This window comes from Dermacentor variabilis, chromosome 1 (genome assembly GCF_050947875.1).
Source record: "Dermacentor variabilis isolate Ectoservices chromosome 1, ASM5094787v1, whole genome shotgun sequence".
Classification (NCBI taxonomy): Eukaryota; Metazoa; Arthropoda; class Arachnida; order Ixodida; family Ixodidae; genus Dermacentor; species Dermacentor variabilis.
In genome coordinates this window covers 52,124,736-52,147,529 of record NC_134568.1, presented here as the reverse complement: position 1 = coordinate 52,147,529, position 22,794 = coordinate 52,124,736, and the positions used below count along the sequence as shown (strand labels likewise).

At 46.9% G+C, this 22,794-nt stretch overlaps 1 protein-coding gene across 1 annotated transcript in view; it reads left to right on the top strand.

The window, feature by feature from the left end:
* The first annotated feature begins 540 nt into the window (after window positions 1-540).
* Window positions 541-22,794, top strand: part of LOC142577916 (uncharacterized) — a 38,588-nt gene continuing 16,334 nt past the window's right edge. The window contains exons 1-5 of the mRNA XM_075687357.1: window positions 541-694; window positions 4,169-4,313; window positions 5,078-5,220; window positions 10,083-10,179; window positions 20,762-20,871. Of these exons, the coding sequence (XP_075543472.1) occupies window positions 649-694; window positions 4,169-4,313; window positions 5,078-5,220; window positions 10,083-10,179; window positions 20,762-20,871 (541 nt within the window). The 5' untranslated portion in view covers window positions 541-648. The remainder of the gene's footprint in view (window positions 695-4,168; window positions 4,314-5,077; window positions 5,221-10,082; window positions 10,180-20,761; window positions 20,872-22,794) is intronic.

The window sequence follows — 22,794 nt, the reverse complement described above, 5'->3', positions numbered from 1 at the left end:
CCCACAAACCCTTGCCTCAAAAATATGCACTAACACCCCAGCGTATGCGATAAAAAATGAGACATTTAAATGCCAGTGAGCCGCTTCATCTCAATTGTCATTTCTCGACCTCTACCCACATACCTTGGAGTTCGTTTTGTTTTGTTTCTTTCTTAGCTGTGGTTTTGCAATATCGGACTCCATTTCAGGTCCAGTTACACCTTGTTGTCGTAGATAAACAAACAGAACGGCAGCAGCAGCAGCCTTGAAAACGGCTCTCGCGTGACCCAATACTGAGGTGAGACAACGACTCCAGCCACGACCTCTTGACGCGTATACCGGGAATTTCACATACCGCACGCGACACTATAGTATCGCATTCGGACAGCTCGTGCATTGCGCGCACTCATTTAGCGGTGACCTATGACGCGCGCACGCAATTTCAAGCGAAACTCCATATCAGCGGCGCAGTTGCGACGGACGCCCCTCATCGACCGCCGCGTTTGCGTATGACGCTGTGCCGGCGCGTTATCGGGGTGCTCCGGGTGCACTCCCACCGCCGGCTCCTCGCACTACACAGGGGACAAAAGCCGACGAGCTGGGAGTCGCGTCGCACACGTTGCGCGGTCAGGGAGCGGCGAGGCAAGGCCCACACATCAGAACGCGAAGATGGTTCCAGCGGTCATCATCGTCTCACTGCTTCTGGCGTTTGCAGGTGGGAACGTCTGGTCCGAACAATTGTCACGATTTCTCCAAACGTCGGTAACCAGCTCATGAGATATTGGCGGACTGTAGTTGATTGGCCCCTGTCGTTGTTAAGCCAGTCCATACACTTGTGGGCGCATGGACGATCGCAAGAGCAGCGCTCGCATACGTCTGCTTTTTGTGTTCGTCCATGCGCCCACAATTGCGCGGCCTTTTATACCAGCAATCAGCGATTTCAGAGGTGTCGCACTGCGTTGTCACTGCGTTCACGGATGATACAACTTGTGCTGCGAAGTTTCACCCACACAACCACAAAGTCGGCTTAGGATTACATCAGCTGATCTGGCAGCACAGACCTCGCAATTGTTACAGCAGCACGCTTCTGTGATATTCTTAGTAGTTTTGAGGACTATACGCAGCGTCATTCTGTTGAGGGACCTTTAGTTAAATTCTATAGAGAAAGCATTGTGCACCGACGCATATAGTAGAGTTCAGAAAGCAGCGTACGGATCTACCAAGTGTTAATAATCATACCGAACTCGCGCGTTGCTATTAGCAGCCTCTGAGGTCTGTTACGCCTTTCGTAGAACGCGACAAGAACAAGCTCAAAGCTTCGGCGAAATTCACGACTTTTTTTTTTCATTCGCAATAACTATTCGTCGCTGACTGCCGCCCTCATAATCATATGATTTACTATGATGATTTTGGCTGGCACGTATTCTCAACGAACCGGTCCGGCATTCGAGCTGTTGTTTTCTGGGCTCACTCTTAGAATCGGACACACTCACTACGAGACGGGGGGGGGGGGGGGGGGGGGTTCTAAACATTCGGCAGACCTTCTTGGGAGCACTACAGTTTCTGCCTCATCAAATTAGCCAGTCAGAAGCTGGTTTAAATACTGACACTTTAGCGTGATGTCGTGCTTTAGGAGAGGCAAAAATTTCTGGACACTGTGAGCCAGTATTCAAGACAGAAAATTGCGGCCTTTTTGGGGGGCATTTTCATCTATCTACTACATCCGTGTAAACTATTCTAAGCTTCTCATCTCTTTGAGTTTGCCTGCATTCAACTGATTCACCTTAAGTTCCCGTAGTGTTCTCTTTCTATTTTCTTATAGAGGCTTATCACATGACGCATAGCTCATTTCCTTTTTCTTTTTTTACGAGTACATGATATAGCGTTTGCGTCAGTTGCTCCACGAGTTCAGAGTCGACACACTAAAGCCGCGGAATGTTCGTGCAAGTTATGCTCACAAGCACATTATTCCTATACAGTACAGCGATAAGCACGCGTGTAATGCTCTGCGGTCTCTGTGAACTGCAGTCGCGTCATAAAGCAAGCGTCATCAGCAAGCGACCGATAAAACGCATCTGCATAAACAAGCGCCTCTGTGCCTCACATGCACACTTACACGCGCCAGCGTTCGCTTTGCAGGCTGCGGCGGCTCAGTCAGCCATGACAATGCGCTTTTGAGCACGGGGTCACAGGTTTGGTTCCCGGTCGCAGTGGCCACATTCATACGGAAGCAGAATGCAAAAAAAAAACACGCGTGTGCACCTTGCGTGTGCCTTGCTTTGAGTGCCCGTTAACGAACTCGAAGTGCTCAAAGTTAATCCGCAGCCCTCCACTATGTCGTTCATCATAGCCACAGTGTTGCTTTTACCGATTAAACACAATGAATGAATGAATGAATGAATGAATGAATGAATGAATGAATGAATGAATGGGCGTTACACTCGGCATACAAAACACAAACCGTGCAGAAGCGCCCAGTCGCTCGCGGTGCAACATTTCTTCACCGGCTTCGCCAACTCTGCCGTTATCCGCTGCCCACAGCCAATAACTAGTCATAGTCAACGTAACCAGAAACTAAGTACGCGCGACGTAACATGCTGATAAGACGCAACCTTATATATATATATATATATATATATATATATATATAAGGTTGGTTTTTCCGAGAAAAAACAAAAGCGCGCGAAGCATCCAAAATACCAAATAGGCGCTCGCGCGCCGCTACTCAAGCGCTCCCAAGCGAATAGCCACGGATACACGGCTTTACTAGCGGCGGCAGCTCGATGCAGGGCTTCACGCTATGTGATGGTCGCGGCATCAAGAGAACACGCCGCTGACGCATCGATAAGCGTTGCGGTGCCTTGTACGATGCGGCGATAACACAATGCAGCCGCATTGCGAGTGCGCATCCATTTCGTATTTCGCGTATTCCGCGGGCTTTTGCTTTTTCTTCGAAAAAACAACCAGGACCACTTCAGCACGAAATAAATGCTTGATTCGAAAGTTATTTGAGGTGCCCAACAACTTTGTAATTGATAAGTTTGCGATTAAAGTAATTAATTAATACTGCGTGATGAAAAAAATGCTGGCCGTAAGTACAGGCGCCCAAATCTTTAACTGGTGTGCGCGAGCGGCGACTTTTCCGTGCGTCGGCGCCGTATGACGGGGCGAGGCTGGAAACAGCTTAGCAGACGATGGGCCCAGCTGAGCGCGCTTTGTCCGCATGCGCTTAGCCTCAGACTCTTTCCAGCCGCGCCCCGTCATACGGCGCTGACGCACGGAAAAGTCGCCGCTCGCGCACACCAGTTAGAGATTTGGGCGCCTGTACATACGACTATGGCTACTATGCAGTTGGTAATATATCTCTAGAGCTCTTGGGTAGTTTTAATATCTTGGTCCAAGTAAGCTGGGACACCCTGTGTGTGCGTGTGTGTGTGCGCGCGCGCTTGTGTGTGTGTGTGTGTGTGTGTGTGTGTGTGTGTGTGTGTGTGTGTGTGTGTGTGTGTGTGTGTGTGTGTGTGTGTGTGTGTGTGTGTGTGTGTGTGTGTGTGTGTGCGCGCGCGCGCTCAGTTCACAATACGTGAACCAACATATCGCGTCATTCAGTGTATTACACAGTATACATGAACTGCCTAGCTTATCAATTCACGTATACTGTGTAATACACTGAATGACGCGATTTCTTTGTTCACGTATTGCGAACTCAGCATACTGTGCGGTGCGCGTTGTTCTAGCCTTTTGCATATGTGCATTCCAGTGTGTCCAGGACTATACATGCGGAAATCATTTAATCCCCTTTAGCTGACTCCGCTCTACATTTTGTAAACCTGTGACGTTTCTTTTTATCTCCCCATCTTTTTTTTCTTTTCATTAATATTCGATTACTATTACGTGAAAAGGAGTAGCCGACAGTCACGACACCGTACGAGGATGACTAAAACTCTTTCCTTTATTTTAATTTCATTAAAAATTGCAAGGAATGTTCGATAAGTATTCTTTTAATGAAACACATGTACATAACATAAACGACGTTGTGTACGGCACTTCACACATTAGGCACACATTAGGTATACGAAGAAAAAAAAAGAGAAAGGCGGGTAAATCAGGGAGAGCACAGGGGTGTCCCGCAGCAGTGAAATTTTGGGCTTTAATGGTTTGCCCTCTCACTTTCCTGCCCCTCCACTCGCAGGGCGTTCAGCGTCTCAAGAGCAGGACTGCAGCAGAACTGTGGAGTGCTACGAGAAGCTGAGGAAGGTGATTGTGGAGAAGGTGGCGGCTCTTCCAGGTCCGGAACCAACAGAAGCAAACCTGGCCTACTACAAGCGCTTCTGCGAGTAGGTCGTCGTTTTGGGCATGCCTAACGACAGCCGTACAAACGGTTTTATTTTCAGTTCGTAGGTGTCGCCATCTCATGGGCTCACAACCACATGAAGTCGCCAAATAATGAAACCACTAAGGAAAGTATTGGGGAAATTAACTGTACAACTTTTAAGTGAAGTGTAAAAAAAATACGGAAATGGAATTGAAACAACAGTTACTTTTCCTCGGCTTCGTTATCTGGCGTCACATGGTTGCGAGTCCAGGATGGCGGCGAAAACCCGATTGTATACAGCATACTGAAGCGGGACTACGAGATGCAGAAGCTTAGCAAAAGCCGGACGGGTCGGTCGCCTGTTTGCTAGCAATAAAAATTTCAATATCTTCCTGAATATCTTAATGACCAACAATTATGATGGCGTACAGTGGCTTTGGCGTTGCTCTGCTAAGCCGGAGATCGCGGCGTCGAATCCCGGCAGCGGCGGCCGCGTTTCGGAGCCGAAATGCAAAAACGCCCCGCTGCACGTTAATAAAGAACGCCAAGTCGTGAAAATTAATCCGGAGACCCCCACTACGGCGTGCCTCGTAATCATACTGTGGTTGTGGCACGTAAGTCCCCAGAATTAATTAATTGATGAACAATATATTAAGAAGCACAAGATGCTCATAAAAGTAATTACACCAGAGCAAAATACGCAGCAAGCCCGTCCGTTATCCACCATGACGAACAAGTAATGATAATCTCTGACACTCTTTGTTCCTTTCCTTTACTTTTTTACAGCCTCGTGGCCCCGTCACCCTCGCCGTGTGGCAGAATCGAAGCCTTCAAGGAGTGTCTCAAACGCCCCGAAATCGAAGTGCGTGAAAAAGTCTACAGTGAACTAAGGGGGTTCGTCTGCGCCGGCGACAAGGTGACCTGGACGCGTGAGTCATGCCCCATCAAGGGACTCTGCCGCTTATTTGTTCTATTTGTTCTTTTTCTTGTCATCCATCATTTCGAGTGGCCGATACCGGCGATATGAAGCAATACAAAAGCAACGGGGGAAGGGGGGGGGGACAAAATGGTCATAGAGTGATGTGGCCCCAAAAATGTGTTATGCGCGGTGTTCAGCATTATTGCAGTGTATACACGCTTGGCTACTCGCTTTTTGAGCTCACATATCCCGGCCACGGCGGCCGCATTTCGATGGGGGCGAAATGCGAAAACACCCGTGTGCTTAGATTTAGGCGCACGTTAAAGAACCCCAGGTGGTCAAAATTTCCGGAGTCCTACACTACGGCGTGCCTCATAATCAGAAAGTGGTTTTGGCACGTAAAACCCCAAATATTATTATTATTATTTTGAGCTCACAGGCCGGAGGGCCCGAAGCATACTGTAAAATTTTGATTCGGCGTTTCTCTTTTCCAGTGACCCGCCGTAGTAGCGCAGTGGCCATGGCGTTGCACTGCTGAACTCGACGTCACGGGCTCGATCCCTGCCGTGGCGGCCGCATATATATGGCGGCGAAATGCAAAAACTCTTAGGTACTTAGATTTAGGTGCAAGCTAAAGAACCCCATGTCGTGACTCCTAACAAGATCGTGGCTTTAGAACGTAAAACCCATGAAATTATTGTAATTTTATTTTCCATTCCAAACTCGCACCCTTGCACGCGTCTGACATCAGGATGCAGACGTGAATTTTTATTCACGTTCGGTTCGGTTCGGGTACAAAATTATAACGATTAACTGAACTATTATTACAGTTTGAGCCAATTTGCAGCTTTCTGAACCGGTTCATTCGGGTGCAATCGGGTTCGAGAAAAAAAAGATAGATGTTTGCGTGCTTTAAGTATTGTGGAGAACTTCTGCAAATAGTTTCGTTTGCATGGGCAATAACTTGAAAAAATGGTTCTTAGTGGCATGGTGTCTCTTAGTGGCTCTCGCGCCTCGGCGCTGGTGCTCTTTAGGTTAAAGGGAAGCTCAAACACTTTTCGAAAAAAAATGAGTTCTCTGCGGCATTCTACAGTTTTGAGTCCCCTGAACACGAATATCTGGTTCAAAAAGGGCGGAAACAAACGCAAGCGGCTGTTTTTTCATGAAAACGCGCACCCGCGCCTCAGGGCATTGCGCGAACGCCGCTGTTGCCCGTGATTGGTCGGGGCCGCTGTGGCGTCATTCGCGGCAGTCGCCGGTCGGCGCCGCCGTTTCAGAGCGTAGCACGCTGTTCTGTTCTGGCTTCGTAGCTGAGTTGTAAGCATTATGGAACGTTCTCGCTGTCTCGGACAACTTGTATTTTCGCCGTACATGTTCGAACCGACAGCCGATACGGAAAACGATGGCGGCAACGACGATGTTGAGTGTGCCAACAGCGAGAGCGATGTGCGCACCTTCTCGCGCGTTGGAAATGTTAGCTCGTACGCATGTTGTTGTTGTTTTTTTTTCATGTAGCTGCACGTTCCAATGACGGGAGAAAAATGCGCCAAAGTGTCACTGGGAACATGGTGCTGGAAGAATGCCGAAGCACTAACTTCTCATTAGATTGTAAACACGGGTGCAATTCCGCGATGTCAAGCACCTTGCCGCTGCTTGTTAAAGCCCGTGGTTTTTTTAGTGTTGATACACGATCGCGAACATAAGTGCCGCGTTTCAAAGCGCGCACATGCAGTGCTGCGAGGTACAGTCATGGAAGTTGCTTATCATACACATCCAGAGATGGCCAGAGGTAATATATGTGCAATATTCATACTATGGTTCGACGACTTTGCGATTGTGGCTCGATCAAGAATCGGTATGCGTGCTCCATGCTAGTGTTGACATAAAGATATTAGGCAGTTTTAGCACCGCCGTGTGGTAAACACGGTAACTGCAACCGTACGTCGAATGTCACTAGGCAAGCCTATACTCCATTTCATACCTCAGGTGCAACGATGTGGAGGCTACGCGCGAAGTCCGGTCACCAAAATTTATTACTGCGCGCGTTTCCTTCTATGCTTCGCAGCGTGCCAGCGGCGTTTGCTCGCGCGAGCATGCACGTGAAGCTGCCGCGACGGGCTGCAATTGAAATATGCCGAAAAGAAGATTGATTTACAAGAACGCGTTAGCAGCCGTATAAGTACACGGATTGTTACTATGGGTAAATTCTTTTTTTTTCATCCATATTCATATATTTCATATTCATTTCATTCATATTTTTCATTTCATTCATTTTTCATTCATTTCATTTTTTTTTTCATTTCATATATAGAAAATTTTCTCAAAAATCGGGTCAAGAAACACCGAACTTTTTCTAAGTGCGAACGCAGCCACTGCAAGAAGTATCTCAAGCCTCCACAGCGTCGCACCTGATGTATGAAACGGAGTGTAACAAGGCTAGCAACAACGCGTTTCCGCATTTGTCGTAAGCGTATCCGGCTATCGCGGAAATGGTCCGAGCACAGCGCGGTCGATTTCCTCGGCACGAACTTATCTCTCCTCACCGCACGGACTCACAGCGCTGCAAGCTTCTTGTCCTTCGGGAACCTGCGAAACACCACATCGTCTCGCCCGCCTGTGTTCGCGCAGCCGAATGCTGCACAGAACGAGGGCATGTTGGGCGCCCTTGGCAGTAGGCATTCACGCAGCACAGAAGGAAAGAACAGTTTACGAAAATCGCAAAAGAAAACAAACGTGAGCGGCGGCGGCGGCAGATCTCTCGTAGCGTCGTTCAGTAAAGCGCAGGACGGAAAGAGGCATGCCAGCACGCCTGTCCGGCAGCTCGGTCGCCGCGAATGACGTCACTCTCGCCGGTTCTCTCCTCTGGCAACCACCTCACCCGGCGCTCCGGGAAGCGATGGGGGCGTGTCCGCGGGGGTGATTTAGAAAGCGATTTCCGACCCTTATATTAACAAAACGAAGAAAAAAATTCGGAACCGTAAATTATCAGGTCTGTTCTACCCAATACCAGCAATTCATGGAAAACCGTTTCATCTTCCCTTTAAGCGAGCGAACTTCTTTCCCCTCGTGCGATGTGCGGGCGAGGAGCGAAAGGGCGGAGGGCGAGGAGGAAGTGCAGCGCGCGCCACCTGGCGGGGTGTAGCCCCCTAGCGAGCGGCGCACTAAGCGCAGCTCACGTGCCCCCTCCGGTGTTTACGTCAGAGCATCTAACGAGCGCGCGCGCGCAGCTGTTGCGAGCAAGCTAGCGAGCGAGCACGTGAGCGCCGGGAGAGGAGAAGTGAGAAAGGAAGGAGTGACGTCATAACCGCTCTGCTAGGCAGATGTTCAGTCTGTGCCAGGCAACCGTTTTCTATTAATTAGTTGTTTAAATATCGTGCCACCTTCTTGTGTGTCACGCCATTAGTGACGTCATTACTTCCAGTTTCTACTTCCGGGTTTCCAGGAATTTCGACAAAGTCGTGCGCACGTGGCGGGTCTTCGATTCTATGCTTTGGTGCGCCGTAAAGAGTGATTTCTAATTAATTCTAATTATTGCAGAGACTTCAGTAACTCAACTTGTAACTAAAATTGTGCTCTGATATCATATCTATAATGAAACCCGTGAATTTTGTGCTGTACTATTTTTTTCTTTTTTTTCTTATTTATTTTGAATTTCGTCCCCGGTCGTCTCAGGAGGTGAAACGGAAGTGCTGCGCAAGAAACGAGAGTGTCACTCGATGCTCGTGCCACTAAAAAAAAATATTAAGGCACCATCCACTACTGGATTTAAACTTGTGAGAATTTGTACATTCAGTATAGAGAGCTCTGTATACTGAAACACGCACACACACATATATATTCAAACAGGCGTGCGCAGAAGGCTCTCTATTATGTAAGGTTTGTGGCGCCTACTGTGGCTGTCCAATGAGCTACCGCTTCGCCCCTCCCCCTAATTTTCTGCCCCTTCGGACTCCTAAACGTTGCTTCCTCGTTGTCCATAATGTGGAAAAGGTAAATATCTCTACTAACGCTGGACTACGCTTAGGTATTATTATTAGTAGGTATTATTCGCAATCGGCACAACTTCAGAAATTCTTCCTTCATGTTGAACAAGTGTCTGGATCCGAGCTAGTGGGTACACAGCATCATTTTCCTTAAGGCAGGTCGAGCACGCAGTGACACGGAATGCGAAAAGAAGACGTGTTAGTCTCGTGTTTGTCTTCGTTACGCCGTCCGTGTGTTTGTGCGCTTGACATGATTAAAGAAAATGATTCGTCCATCTTGTTTATCAACTCATGAAGTTGCACCTTAAATTCCTAAAGGCGCAAAAATAACATAGTGAAATCACTTATAGCAGTAGGAACAACGCTAAGTAAAATAATGTTTATGAAAAAGTACACAAACTCGTTTGTAGTTTCTAATGTCGACTCAAAATCAACAGGCATGCCGAGCGCAGACTGAACATATCTCAGTATATATCGTGTGACATTTCTATAGCGGGATACGTGAGAGATCACGGACAAATGCAGCTTTTCTTGGCATTCCTTAGCGACACAGGTTGCATGTAGGCTTCCTCCAATAAGCGCGCGCGTGCTATGTTCGCTCCCTCGCCCCCCTTTAGCACCGACCCTGTGCGCCACCAAGGCGTACCAGTCCATGACCTCTCCAATATAGCAGACACCTTGAATCACCTCTTACCCGCTCGCTCATTTGCGTTCAGCCTGCCGAGGCGTGTCTCGCAAATTCGTTTTGCTATATGACAGAGAAATGGGGCATCCGAGGTGTTTTCTACCTGAATCTCTCCGCAGCAACTCATTTCTAAAAGAACAGAATTGTGGAAAAACAAAAGTTTCCGAACTGATTCAAGCTGGTGGTGCCGCAACTCTTTTGCAGGTTTCATGGGTATCCTGTTCTCTAAAACGAATGACCCATGCAAGGACGCATTGGACGCAACGAAACAAGTACTTAGGGGCGACTTAAACAAATGCGGGTACGTATGTGTCGCGTTTCTTCCTCTGAAATCCAACATTCTAATGAATACAGAAGCGAGGCATCAAAGCTTCGTCGTTTTTGTCTTTGCGTCGCTTACTAGCAACATCTGCGCCAATCTATGCAAAACAATGAGCACTTACTGAAATCACCGTTTTTCTTGTGGGAGGCGGGGTATTTCTTCGATACTGACTGGTTCTCGTTTCGATTTCGGGCACTCAAGCATCTACCATGAGGCTATAGTTCGTTGAAGAAGAACAACTTTTATTTCTCCATTCAAGAAAACGGAGGGAGGCTCGAAGCAAAAGCCAAATAAATTGGCTTGACAGGCGTATGAGCCCCCGTTCGCATGACAGTTCAGATACAGAAAACATCGGTTGTAAATTTATAACTGGCATAACACGCAATCAGAGGGCTATTTACACAAAACACTTGATTTGATAAGTGGTTTAGAACAATATAATCACACAGGTACTTATTTACACCATCTATGAACTATATTAAAACAGAAATGCATAGTAGCATTATATACAGATCATTACACACAAAGAAACGAATGATAGTCATTGCAACAAAATTTTTTAAAAAGAGAAAAAAGAATGGATGTAACATCTTCAAATTGAAGTATGTAAACGATCGATCAAGCGTAACAAAGAAAAATTTTAGGTGAGTGTAGCTTAGATTCTCAATTTCTGTTTTACTTGCATTTAGTTGGTTTAGTAAACTGGAAGACAGTGCCGAATTATTTGGTCTCCATAAGTATTGCAAAGAGAGAGAGAGAGAGAGAGAGAGAAAAGGGAGTGGAAAGGCAGGGAGGTCAACCAGACCAGCGCCCGGTTTGGTACCCTACACTGGGGGTAAGAGACAGGTGGAATAGCAAGAGGAAAAGAGGGAGAGAGTGAGCAATGAGTGCGCGTGGGAGGATGCACAGGGATGCTATAAACGGTCTCTTACGCCGGTGCGCTTCATGTACTGTATTAATGCACGAATCGCTTTTTGTGCCAGTGACAGGTGCAGCCACGGTTCGAGTCTTTGACTCAGAGAACGGCCTCGAGTCCAGTCGGTTTAAAGTTTTCCTGAGAGAGATGCGCTGTACATCGTAGCGAGGACAGGTACACAATAGGTGCTCGATGGTTTTCTCGCAGCTACAGTAGTCGTACATCGGGCTCTCGGCAATTAATTCCTATACGATAGGAGTAAGTGTTCATGAACGACACTCTCAGCCACAAGGGGCACAGCAAGGTTCTTTCGCCGTAGGAAAGGCTAGATGGCAGTTGTAGCCGTAGCAAGGGGTCCAGCTTACGCAATCTGCAATTAAAGGCGCTTGAACTCCAGAAAGCTTGTAAGTTTTTACGTGCAAGCAGGCAAAGTTCCCTGGCTTTGTCCGTCCTCGCTAAAGGTATTGGACGAGTCTGGGTGTCTTCTCGGGCAGGCGGGGCAGCCCTGTCAGCAATGTCATTGCCGACGATGCTGCAGTGATCCATTGAAAGATTAGGCTCTGCCCTATTCCCAAAGCATGGTGGTGTACTTCCCTGATGTCAGTTATCATCTGCTCGTAAGTTCTGGGATGTAAGGCACACTTTATACTGTGAATAGCTGCCTTAGAATCACAAAATATGACCCATTTCTGTGCTGGCTCTTCGGTGACGTCGGTGCTAGCGGCATTGCGGGCTGCAAGTTCTGCCGACGTAGATGTAGTCATGTGCTACAATTTGAATTAAGCTGCTTAGCTGGAACGACTAATGCGGCAGTTGAGCTGGTAGTTGCGATCAAACCGCCGGTATATATATGTATGTGGTCATGATATGTCCGGAGCAGTAATAGGGGCGTCATTTGCTTCAGAGCCGGAGACGGATGATTTGTCTTCTTTTTAATACTGGAAATAGCCAAATTCACTTGCGGCTGTCGCAGGCACCACAGGGGAGATGAAGGCTTCGCCGCCAGTGTATGAGATGACGGTATGCACTATTGATGTGCGCTGATCCCTTTCAAAAAGGTCGCTTGAGGTCTCTCGTGTTCATTCCCAAATCATGAACAGCAGGTTGAGAAGTATATAATAGCTGTGTCTTACCAGTACTCACCTACGGGGCAGAAACCTGGAGGCTTACGAAAAGGGTTCTGCTCAAATTGAGGACGACACAACGAGCTATGGAAAGAAGAATGATAGGTGTAACGTTAAGGGATAAGAAAAGAGCTGATTGGGTGAGGGAACAAACGCGAGTTAATGACATCTTAGTTGAAATCAAGAAAAAGAAATGGGCATGGGCAGGACATGTAATGAGGAGGGAAGATAACCGATGGTCATTAAGGGTTACGGACTGGATCCCAAGGGAAGGGAAGCGTAGCAGGGGGCGGCAGAAAGTTAGGTGGGCGGATGAGATTAAGAAGTTTGCAGGGACGGCATGGCCACAATTAGTACATGACCGGGGTTGTTGGAGAAGTATGGGAGAGGCCTTTGCCCTGCAGTGGGCGTAACCAGGCTGATGATGATGATGATGATGAGGTCTCTCGGCTGGTAGGGAGGCAAAGTGATGGTCGGGGATCCTTGACAGATGGCGAATGTACGCTCGGACAGAGTCGACAGCTACGTGCGTCTGGATCATGTAGTCTCTCGCGATGGCAATTGTTGCTGTTGTTGAGGTGCACTGAGGCAGCCCTAAACACGTGCTTAGGGCTTGACCTCGTATGCTCTCCAGAGCGCGAATGTTCGTCTTGCATGTATTTGACAATACTGGCAGACTGTAACGTAGGAGTCCCAGGAACAGTACCCTGTACAGATGCAACATAGAATGGGCTGGTGTGCCCTAGTTTTTCCCGTAGAGAAATTTGAAGACCTGAGCAATGGCAATTAACTTTTTTCTTCAGATAGACGCAGTGAGGGCTCCACGAGAGGTTGCGGTCACTGGGGACACCCAGAAAGCGACGCGTCTTAACAGAGGACGCAGTTTGACCATTGATTGAAACAGTGTATACAATCACATTTGTTTGCGCATAAAGCTAACCAATGCGCACTTTTCGGGAGACACACTGAGGCCTTGTTCTCGGAGATAAGACGCCGTCATGGTTGCCGCCTGAAGCCTGGCTCGTACCTGTAGACATAGGTGTCGACTACGGGGGGGTCTTCGGGGCCCGAACTCCCTCCGCAGTGTTCCTGACGAAGCCTACACCCCCCCCCCCCACACACACACACCTAAATTTTGTTACCAAAGTTTTCTCATTCACATAATTTGAGATTTCTTTTGACTTGCCTCGAACTTTTCACGTAAAATTTTATTGTGGCTAGTAGCTTACTGCATCATTGTTGGCGCGGGCGTGCACAGATTTTAATTCATACGTTGCTTTATTTCTCCAAATCCTCACAATAGGAGAAAAAGCGCTTTAGAAGTACCAGCGGCGGCTGCCTCATCTATATTTTCTCACTTCAATTTTTTTTTAATTTCCACTGTAGACACCATGCACATACACAATATATTTAAATATGTACACAGGACAAAGTTTATTATATTTTCAAAGAGAAGAAGGTCACCAATTAGCAATTATTTAGAAAGGTATGGCTAGCTTAGGCCTAGAGAATGAATATGTTGCTGTATGTTCACCTCGCTTCAAAATGATTTGCATGCTTTTTTGACCCTGAAAACAACCTGTAGACTTTAGTGAACCCTTCGGCAGAGTCTCTTATCAACGGCTTGTGAAATGCACGTGAATTATATGTCTCAGTATCGCTTCATTTTCCAGTAAGCAAAGCTAACGACTGATGAAAAAGGCACTTCTAATAATTTACATGTATTATAGATGGAAACATCTTCGCTTGCATGCAGAGGTCATAAATAAATACAGGGTGCCCAATTAACTACCATGTACCCAGATTTAAATATAGAGCAATTGTGTTATTCGAAGAAAACCTATAGTGCATATTGTTTTCGGTACAGTGGAGAAACTGCCAGTAATCTTTTCATTATTGAGATTTAATCAGGTAATTGTAATTAATTATCTAAATCGAGACGTACTATCCTAATTATCAAAGTGTCAATGATGTATTTGTAGGCACAGCCAAGGGACATCTAATTCCGGTATATTCAGCGACGTACTAATTCCGCACCATTTTCTTCCGACTGATAAACAAAACCCGCGAAGTATGAAAAATAACACGTGACTGCGCTCCCACTCGCATCATAAAGCAGCGCCCTCGAACAAGCTCCCTCTGAGTTAGCCAGAACGAAATAAAGGAAATAAAAACATCGTTATCCAGCTAGTTCCTTATCTGTATGCCCCGGCTGAATTAACACGTCGCGTTTGGTGTTAGTAGGAAACAAGCTGTGATAGCTGTTGTCTTAGCGTAGATAAAGTGCACGGATGGCTTTTTTTATGCCGCAATACCAATCACCCCAAGAGCGAATTGACAACGTCAGTACAAAGGTTTAAGGGGGCGTTTTGTTTCGTCCCAGTCGTCATGTATTTCTCCAATGAGCAGAAGGAAAACATGATCCTTGCCTTGGGCGCTACAAATGGCAACAAGAGGAAGGCCGCAAATATATATCAGTCATGGCAGTGTGGGGGCAGACGAAACGCGTCAGAAAGGATGAAAACCTGAGACAAACCAGTAGCTTCCAGAAACAGCGGCGGAGTTCTCCATCTGCTTCAGTCCTAGCTTACGCACGAATGTTCTAGTATTTAATGCCTCTAACCCTCATGTTAGCGTGCGGGACGTGGCCGCCCAGGTACCAGTTTCGAAGTCGTTAGCATGGAGGATTCTAAACGACTCGGGCTTTCAGCCGTACCACTTTAACTTGCACCAATGCGTAGGATGATAGGGACCTGCGGAATCGTCTAGATTTCTCGAATTGGGTCCTCACAAAAGCCGATGAGTCACCGGACCTTTTGAGCAATATCATGGGCACAGATGAAGCCAATTTTTGCAGAAACGGTCGGGCAAATTTACATAATGCACACTCTGCAGTGACTCCAATCCACACTGGGTAAAGCGCACTCGGCACCAGTACCAGTGGTCGTTCAAAGTGTGGTGCGGAATTTATGCAGGTGCTGCAATCGGTCCCATCTTCTTCGATCACACACTGACTGGACTGCATTATATGGACGAAATCTTTGAAAGAGGGGCGAATGAGTTTCTCAGCGAAGTCCCGCTGTCACGTCTTCCACTTCTGTGGTATGAGCAAGATGGGACGCCCGCACACAGCAACAGCCGACCAGGAAACTCGCTGGATGCGACTTTTCATGCGCAATAGATTGGAAGTCACGAGCCTGTAAATTGGCCGGCTAGGTCACCTGACCACAATAGTTCTTTCTTTGGGGTTAAGTAAAAGATCGCATCTACATGATCGAGACGGACGTCAGATGAGCTCAAGGCAAGGATAACGGATGTCTGCCGTAGAACTCTAGCGTCTGTCATCAAAAAAGCCGCAGAAGATGTGATAAAGCGAACTCAGTACTGCGTAGCTGCAGAAGGAGACCTACTTCAGCACGTCCTCTAGGCAGCAGCTGGTGTTCAACGGCGCTTACAAATTCATAGATAATAAGGGCGCACTAAAACCTGATGATTTTAAATGCGTAATACCCAACGGAAAAGCCGTCCCACCGTCCATCCCGTAAGACGATCGCTTTCAGCATAGCGCCCGCAACAGCGATCGAATTCACCTGCGTGCTGCCTCTCGCTTCAACGCCAACGAAGCGGCGAGAACCCAGCGCTCGCGTAGCTCTCAGCACATGCCGCACTCTGCCGCTTTTGCAGATCGCTTTCAAGATATGGGCCACGCCGCCGCCGGAACACGGTTGATCACATTTCATAATGGTTCAATGTTGCTTACTATTAATTAAATTATGGGGTTTTACGTGCCAAAATGCCATATGATTATGAGGCGCGCCGTAGTGTAGATTTGGACCACCAGGGGTTCTTTAACGTGCACCTAAATCTAAATGCATGAGTGTTTTCACATTTCGCTTCCATCGAGATGCGGCCCCCGAGGCCGGGATTTGATCCCGCGACCTCGTGCTTAGCAGCCCAACACCATAGCGACTAAGCAACCACGGCGGGTTGGTTCAGTGTACCTAATAAATGTTGCATATATTTCTTTCATTTGCTACATCTCCCTGTTCATTTCATCCCGCGTCCGTATCCGCTGCGGTTATCTATAACACCAGTGAACATTGCTTCTACTCGTCTCGTGCAGGTCTCACTTAACAGTTCGGTGTTGCAACCGCAATTCTCCATTTCACGGTTCTTTCACGGTCGTTCTCGCAATTATTCGAAACACACCAGCATGTACTACCACGACACACCACGTCAGTAGCACGAAATGCTTACACATCATTCAGATAAATGTCAGGGAAGATTCTGGGCGGATTTCTTTCTTTTTTTCGGGGGGGGGGGGGGGGGCAGACGTCTCGATTACCAAGTCGGCTCATTTCGAAATGTTATATTTTCTTTCTTGAACGCATCGGTTTTGCCTTTTCTCTACATATGGGTTGCTTCTCGGTCTGTTTGTTTCGCTTTCATCTTTTTCCACGAACCCGTTTTTGCAGCATGTATACACTTTCATGAAAAATAAAACAGTCACTTTAATTTGGTCCGAAGCAAGTTTCTGGAGCGAAATATAGCTGCGCGCGCTCTCTTTCGACGCGTTGCGGGCAGAGCAGGCATGTTGAGGCATTCTATGTCTATTAGATTGTTTTTCGAGCTTCGTGCGGGGTCAGAGCGGCCCTTCGGCAACGTTATCAGGGGGCGCTTCTTTATCAATGTAATCAGTCAGCCTTGAGAGACGGATACGTAGACGTGTGGCGTAGAAATGGGAGGAAGGAATTGCCTCGATGCCGCGAAACCTGTGGTTGGTGCTCCTTCCGTACCATATCAAGATGATGCGCTGCCTCTTCGGGTTTGCGATAGGAAAAGCAGTTGCTTTCAATCAGCTTGAGTGCGCTGCTTTATTCAGCGGGGTGGGGGGCTGGCAGTCACGTGGTATTTTTTATTTTTCGTGCGGTTTCTTTACCAGTCGGAAAAAACTGCACGCAATTAGTACGTCGCTAAAAACACCACAGTAAAGTGGCATATGGAGGTGCCTACAAATGCCTCATTGACACTTTGATAATTAAAACAGCATGTATCAGGCTAGATAATTAATTCTAATTATCCCATTAAATATTAGTAACGAAAAAATTACTGGCGGCTACTCCACTGTACCGGAAACAATACGCACTAGGTTTCTTGGAGTAACGCAATTTCTATTCTTTAAAATCTTGGTGCATGATAGTTAGGACACTCTATATAATTCTCTCAATAGTAGAAATGAAACCAAGCCGGATTCACTCGAAATCAGAAGCAACAGCAGTCATGCGCAACAGAAAAAGAGAGAGAGAGGCTGCACTTACTCCGGAAAGGCGATGCAGTATTAGTGGTAGGTAAGTATAAAACAATTTCACGAAGAAAGATTACGCTTAGTGGTGCGAGAGGACTCAGGCTGTGAAATTGCACTGTATCCTACCATGCGGAGCTCATATAAGGCCGTCCCTTCAGTGAACAATTCTTAGAGATAACACCACGTTTCTTCAAGTACAACTCTTATTAAAGGTTATATATATATATATATATATATATATATATATATCCCTATTGCATGGCGTCCCATATTTGCCACATACCGATTATCATTTTTTTTTTTTGCTGGTGTGAACGCAGGTAAAGTAGATTTTGGGAACTCTCGCGAAAGTAGGTAGGGAGGGGGGCGAACAAGGGCATTTGCTTTTCTTTTTTCTCGCAACATTTTTGCCGCAGCAACATGGAATTTTTTTTTTTTGCATAGCTTGTGATCTCATCAATTCAAGCCCGTTCTTAGTTTTCTCAATTTCCTCCGCAACTACGGCAGAGAACCGGAAATCAGTGTGCGCCATATATGGCACAGTATGAATTACCGCGGGAAAATTGGAATTGTGTTGCGATCTGCTCAGTGGCACGCCAAACATATATAAACAATGCGTAACCTCCGACATAGTCCAGAACAGCTTTAATGTACTGCCTCAATTTGTGCAGGTTCAATTTAAAACAAATTGCAGAAGGGCTGGCTTCTGATAAGCGCCTACCCAACAAGGGACCAAGAAGGCCTTCTCACAATATCGAATCTCAGATTCAAGCTAAAAATTTGAAGGACGCTTAAGCCTCTCCTTTAAGAGTGGAACGCGACAGCGTTCAAAGATCCCTAACTGCTGCTTATGTAACCGTAATGTTTACCGGGAAACGCTGGCGGCGAACGCTATGCACGAAGGCAAGCTTTCTAGTAGAAACGCGGCCTCTTGCGTGGGCCGCGATACGGCGGAGGCGAGCGCCATCTGGAGGTGTTGCAAGGAACCGGGCGTGCTGCTTTATGGCCTTTGATATTTGCGCGCGCAGATCCAGGAGGCCATGGCCGCCCTATGAATGGTAGAAAAGCTAAAAAAGGGCTTCTGGTTTTTTTCTTTAGTTTTCGCTTAACAGAATTACGTTTTCTTGTATATTCAAATTACAATCCGACGCTATCACGTCCGTAGGTTGTGTGTAAGCCGTACTTCATGATTTTTCTGCGTATGTTACCTTGAGAAATTCAATTAGTTCAGTAACTTCTTCGTGCCACAGGGAGGGCCTGCGTGATTGGGTATGCGTAGTTCGAAAGTATCTTTGCAGAAGCAACGTCCGATGCTGGACGTCGACGCGGGACGCCGACGCCTGATTTTTCGCGACACTGGGTCCCCACAGCTCTCGCGTTAAAAAGCGTGGGGACCAGTTGCCGCAATGCCGCCCAAAGACGTCCGATATGTCAAAATTTGATCTGACCGAAATTTGATGAGGCGAGTTGTAAGCTGCCTTCTTACTCAAAGAAGTCATCAGTAAGATGCAGGAAGTGCAACGTTTTCTATGCCGAAATGCAGCACTCTTAAAAACATTTACACCCTGTGGGTGGTATCTTGTCTCGCAACGATAATCGTCATCTGTCTTGCCCGCATTTCCTTTCTTTAACGCTGGCAGCCCGGTACTTCCAAGTCACCAGCGGCATGCGCGTTATCAGCGTGACATAGTATTCTCGACAGGAAAGTAGCGAGCGCAGTGTTTCGACGAAAGGAAACGCAACCAAAGCAGATGACGATTATCGTTGTGGGACAAATGTACACTCCAAAGAGCGCAACTGTCTTAAGAGTGAAAAAACAATTGCTTATTTCAGACAACGCGCTAAGAATAGCAGTGAATGAGTCTGTTTTTCGCCCATGCAGCAAGACCGCTTGGCCATTTTCATGGTGCGCCATATTTGGCACAGATCTGTGTCTTTAATACAGTCGTAATAAATCAGAAAATTTTAGCATGTTTCTTCCTGCAATTTATAATAAAAGCTGTGAAAGTAATTTTGAAAGGACATTTTGCATAATTCATGCAATAGAGGGATATATATATATATATATATATACGGTTCGCGGTAAGCTATAAGGCGGACACCTTTCTTCGGGAGCACATGTATATTGTTTAAGTTGGTTAGCGTTGTTTTTCCCCAAATAATAATACATTGATTAATATGAGTAAGAATAATGTACGTATCATATATATGTGGCTCTACCACTGTTGGTAAGAATAATGTGAATTTAGGAAGCACACCCACACATCTTTATATTCGTGTACTAACGTTAGTGACTTGAATATCCCATGACCAAGTTGTAAATGTGCTACCAAACGCGGAGATTGATTGTCTGGGCTGAAAAAAAATTAGTTTTGTTGAAGTGCTCCACATGTGCAAGTGGTCCAGTGCTGTTTGAACAATTGACTGGTCTAAAGGAGAGTTACCGTTACGAAATAATACCGTTGTGTCGGTTGGGCGAAGGGGCTGTGTGAATCACATGATCGCAAAACCAGTGACGTCTCACCATCTACTACTCGCCTGTACTGTCCTAAAAAGACCCGCACCATTTCGTCCACTGTGAGAGTTGCGAATTATGTGGTTATCTCAGACATGTCAGGAAGCGTGAAACGTATGTGGCGCAAAATCATGTGGTATTATATGGACCGCGCATTTCAAAACTCCTCTACAGCAGTCAAACTATGAAGACCTGTAATGTTCTTGCGGCAAATAGCACGATAAACAGATGCCTTCCTCCCAAACGAAGGTCATTGCTCATTCCATTGGGAATCCATCTTGGTGTCTAAGGTGTCAAGAAGAGTGCAAGATTAGAGGTGGGATGAATAAAGAGGTCCGAGAAACACTCACCCAAGTCACGCATGCCCGTAAACCAAAGAATGACCAAGGTGCAGGAAGAAACGCTATTCACGTGCCTTCCAGAGGTTACATCTCCTCAGCGGGCCGTGCAACTGAAGAACAATATTTGAAAATGTGGTATGCTTCCCCGAGTTCTTCCTTACTACGGTGCTTGAACAAACTATACCTGCGGTGGTAAACAATGTCGAGCAGCCGCAGCTTACACAATGACCAGCGCCGTTGTCATGCCTCTTCTCTCGTGTTCTTCATGGCGCTTAGGCCACCATGATGAATCTGTACCAACTAGCCCTAATTTCAGTTCTTTTTTCTTATCAATTCATCGGCTCTTGTTTAATTTTTCAGAACGGTGGAGAAGCTTTTCGGCGAGTGCGTGTCACAGAGGCATTTGCAGACCGACGTGCTGGAACCTGGTATGGAGCTCCTCGGCTGCAGACAAGAGCAGCCTGTTCCCAGTAAGTGTGCACCTCACCCAGCGTCGTATATCGCGAGAAGTCGTCCCACAACCTTCTCGCCGCTGTAATATGAGGCCATTCCGGCTACCTTCGGTTACTGTTATAAGCATGCGCGACTAGTTATGTCCCATCGCAGAATTCACAAAAATTTTCGTTCGTAATTGCCGTTTGCCGTTGACTACCATGCTTTCCCTAATGATCTGTCCAACATCATGATTCGTTGGCATCTGCTCTTACGAACACTTCCAGCGTAAGTACGTTTTGTGAATATTCAAGCCCAGCTCTTAGCAGTCCTATGAGAGTAACAAATTGGTGCGACTATTTGTTACTCGTAGTGCTCACGTAGTTTTGGGAAATAATAGTCACTCAAAGAACCTCAATAAATGAAACTCATTGAAACTCAATGAAACTCAAGGAATAAACAAATAAAAAATTCCAGGACACCTAAGCACTTCTTATGAGTTGTCAGTGAGAAAGCATTAATGCTCAAGTGAACGCCGCTGAGGGGTCCTTCGAGTTAGGAACTCCTCGCAGGCAAGCGAGGGCGTTGAGACGCTTGGCGCATTTTTATTCGGCCGAGGCGCAGTTAGAACGTAAGCGGCAGCTTGCGCGGACAAGTAACTCACGGATAACACAGGCCTCAGAGAGCGAGGGTCACGTGGCGGCGCGGCGTTTCCCTCCCCCTCATCCAATACCGCGGTCCAGCAGGTGTTCCCCTTCACCCGCTCTGCTGTGTCGAAGTCCGGGCCAGTAAGCGGAGGCCAGCATCACGAATACGCAAGGCGCGCTCGTCACGTGGCATCGCGGCCAGTAGGAAGTTAGGTTTCGTTCTGCTACAGACGCCGCTGGCTTTTTCGCTCAATGGGCCATTTGACGCTTTCGCATCAATAAGTGCTTCACGTTTGATTCACTCATTATCAGCATACCTTGAAGGTTGCTGTCCTACAAGGCGGGCATTGACTAGGCAGCCAGTGAACGCATACTGTTCCTGTGCTTTTCGCTCAATGGGCCATTTGACGCTTTCACATCAATAAGTGTTTCATGTTTGATTGACTCATTATCAGCATACTTTGAAGGTTGCTGTCTCACAAGACGGGCATTGACGAGGCGGCCAGTGAACACATAGTGTTCCTGTGTTTTGCGCTCAATGGGTCATTTGACGCTTTCGCATCAGTAAGTGTTCCATGTTTGATTCACTCATTATCAGCATACTTTGAAGGTTGCTGTCTCACAAGACGGGCGTTGACGAGGTGGCCAGTGAACACATAGTGTTCCTGTGTTTTGCGCTCAATGGGCCATTTGACGCTTTCGCATCAATAAGTGTTTCATGTTTGATGCACTCATTATCAGCATACCTTGAAGGTTGCTGTCTCACAAGACGGGCGTTGACGAGGCGGCCAGTGAACACATAGTGTTCCTGTGTTTTGCGCTCAATGGGTCATTTGACGCTTTCGCATCAGTAAGTGTTCCATGTTTGATTCACTCATTATCAGCATACTTTGAAGGTTGCTGTCTCACAAGACGGGCGTTGACGAGGTGGCCAGTGAACACATAGTGTTCCTGTGTTTTGCGCTCAATGGGCCATTTGACGCTTTCGCATCAATAAGTGTTTCATGTTTGATGCACTCATTATCAGCATACCTTGAAGGTTGCTGTCTTACAAGACGGGCATTGACGAGGTGGCCAGTGAACACCTACGGTTCCTGTGTTTTTCGCTCAATGGGCCATTTGACGCTTTCGCATCAATAAGTGTTTCATGTTTGATTCACTCATTATCAGCATACCTTGAAGGTTGCTGTCTTACAAGACGGGCATTGACGAGATGGCCAGTGAACGCATACTGTTCCTGTGTTTTGCGCTCAATCCGCCATTTGACGCTTTCGCATCAGTAAGTGTTTCATGTTTGATTCACTCATTATCAGC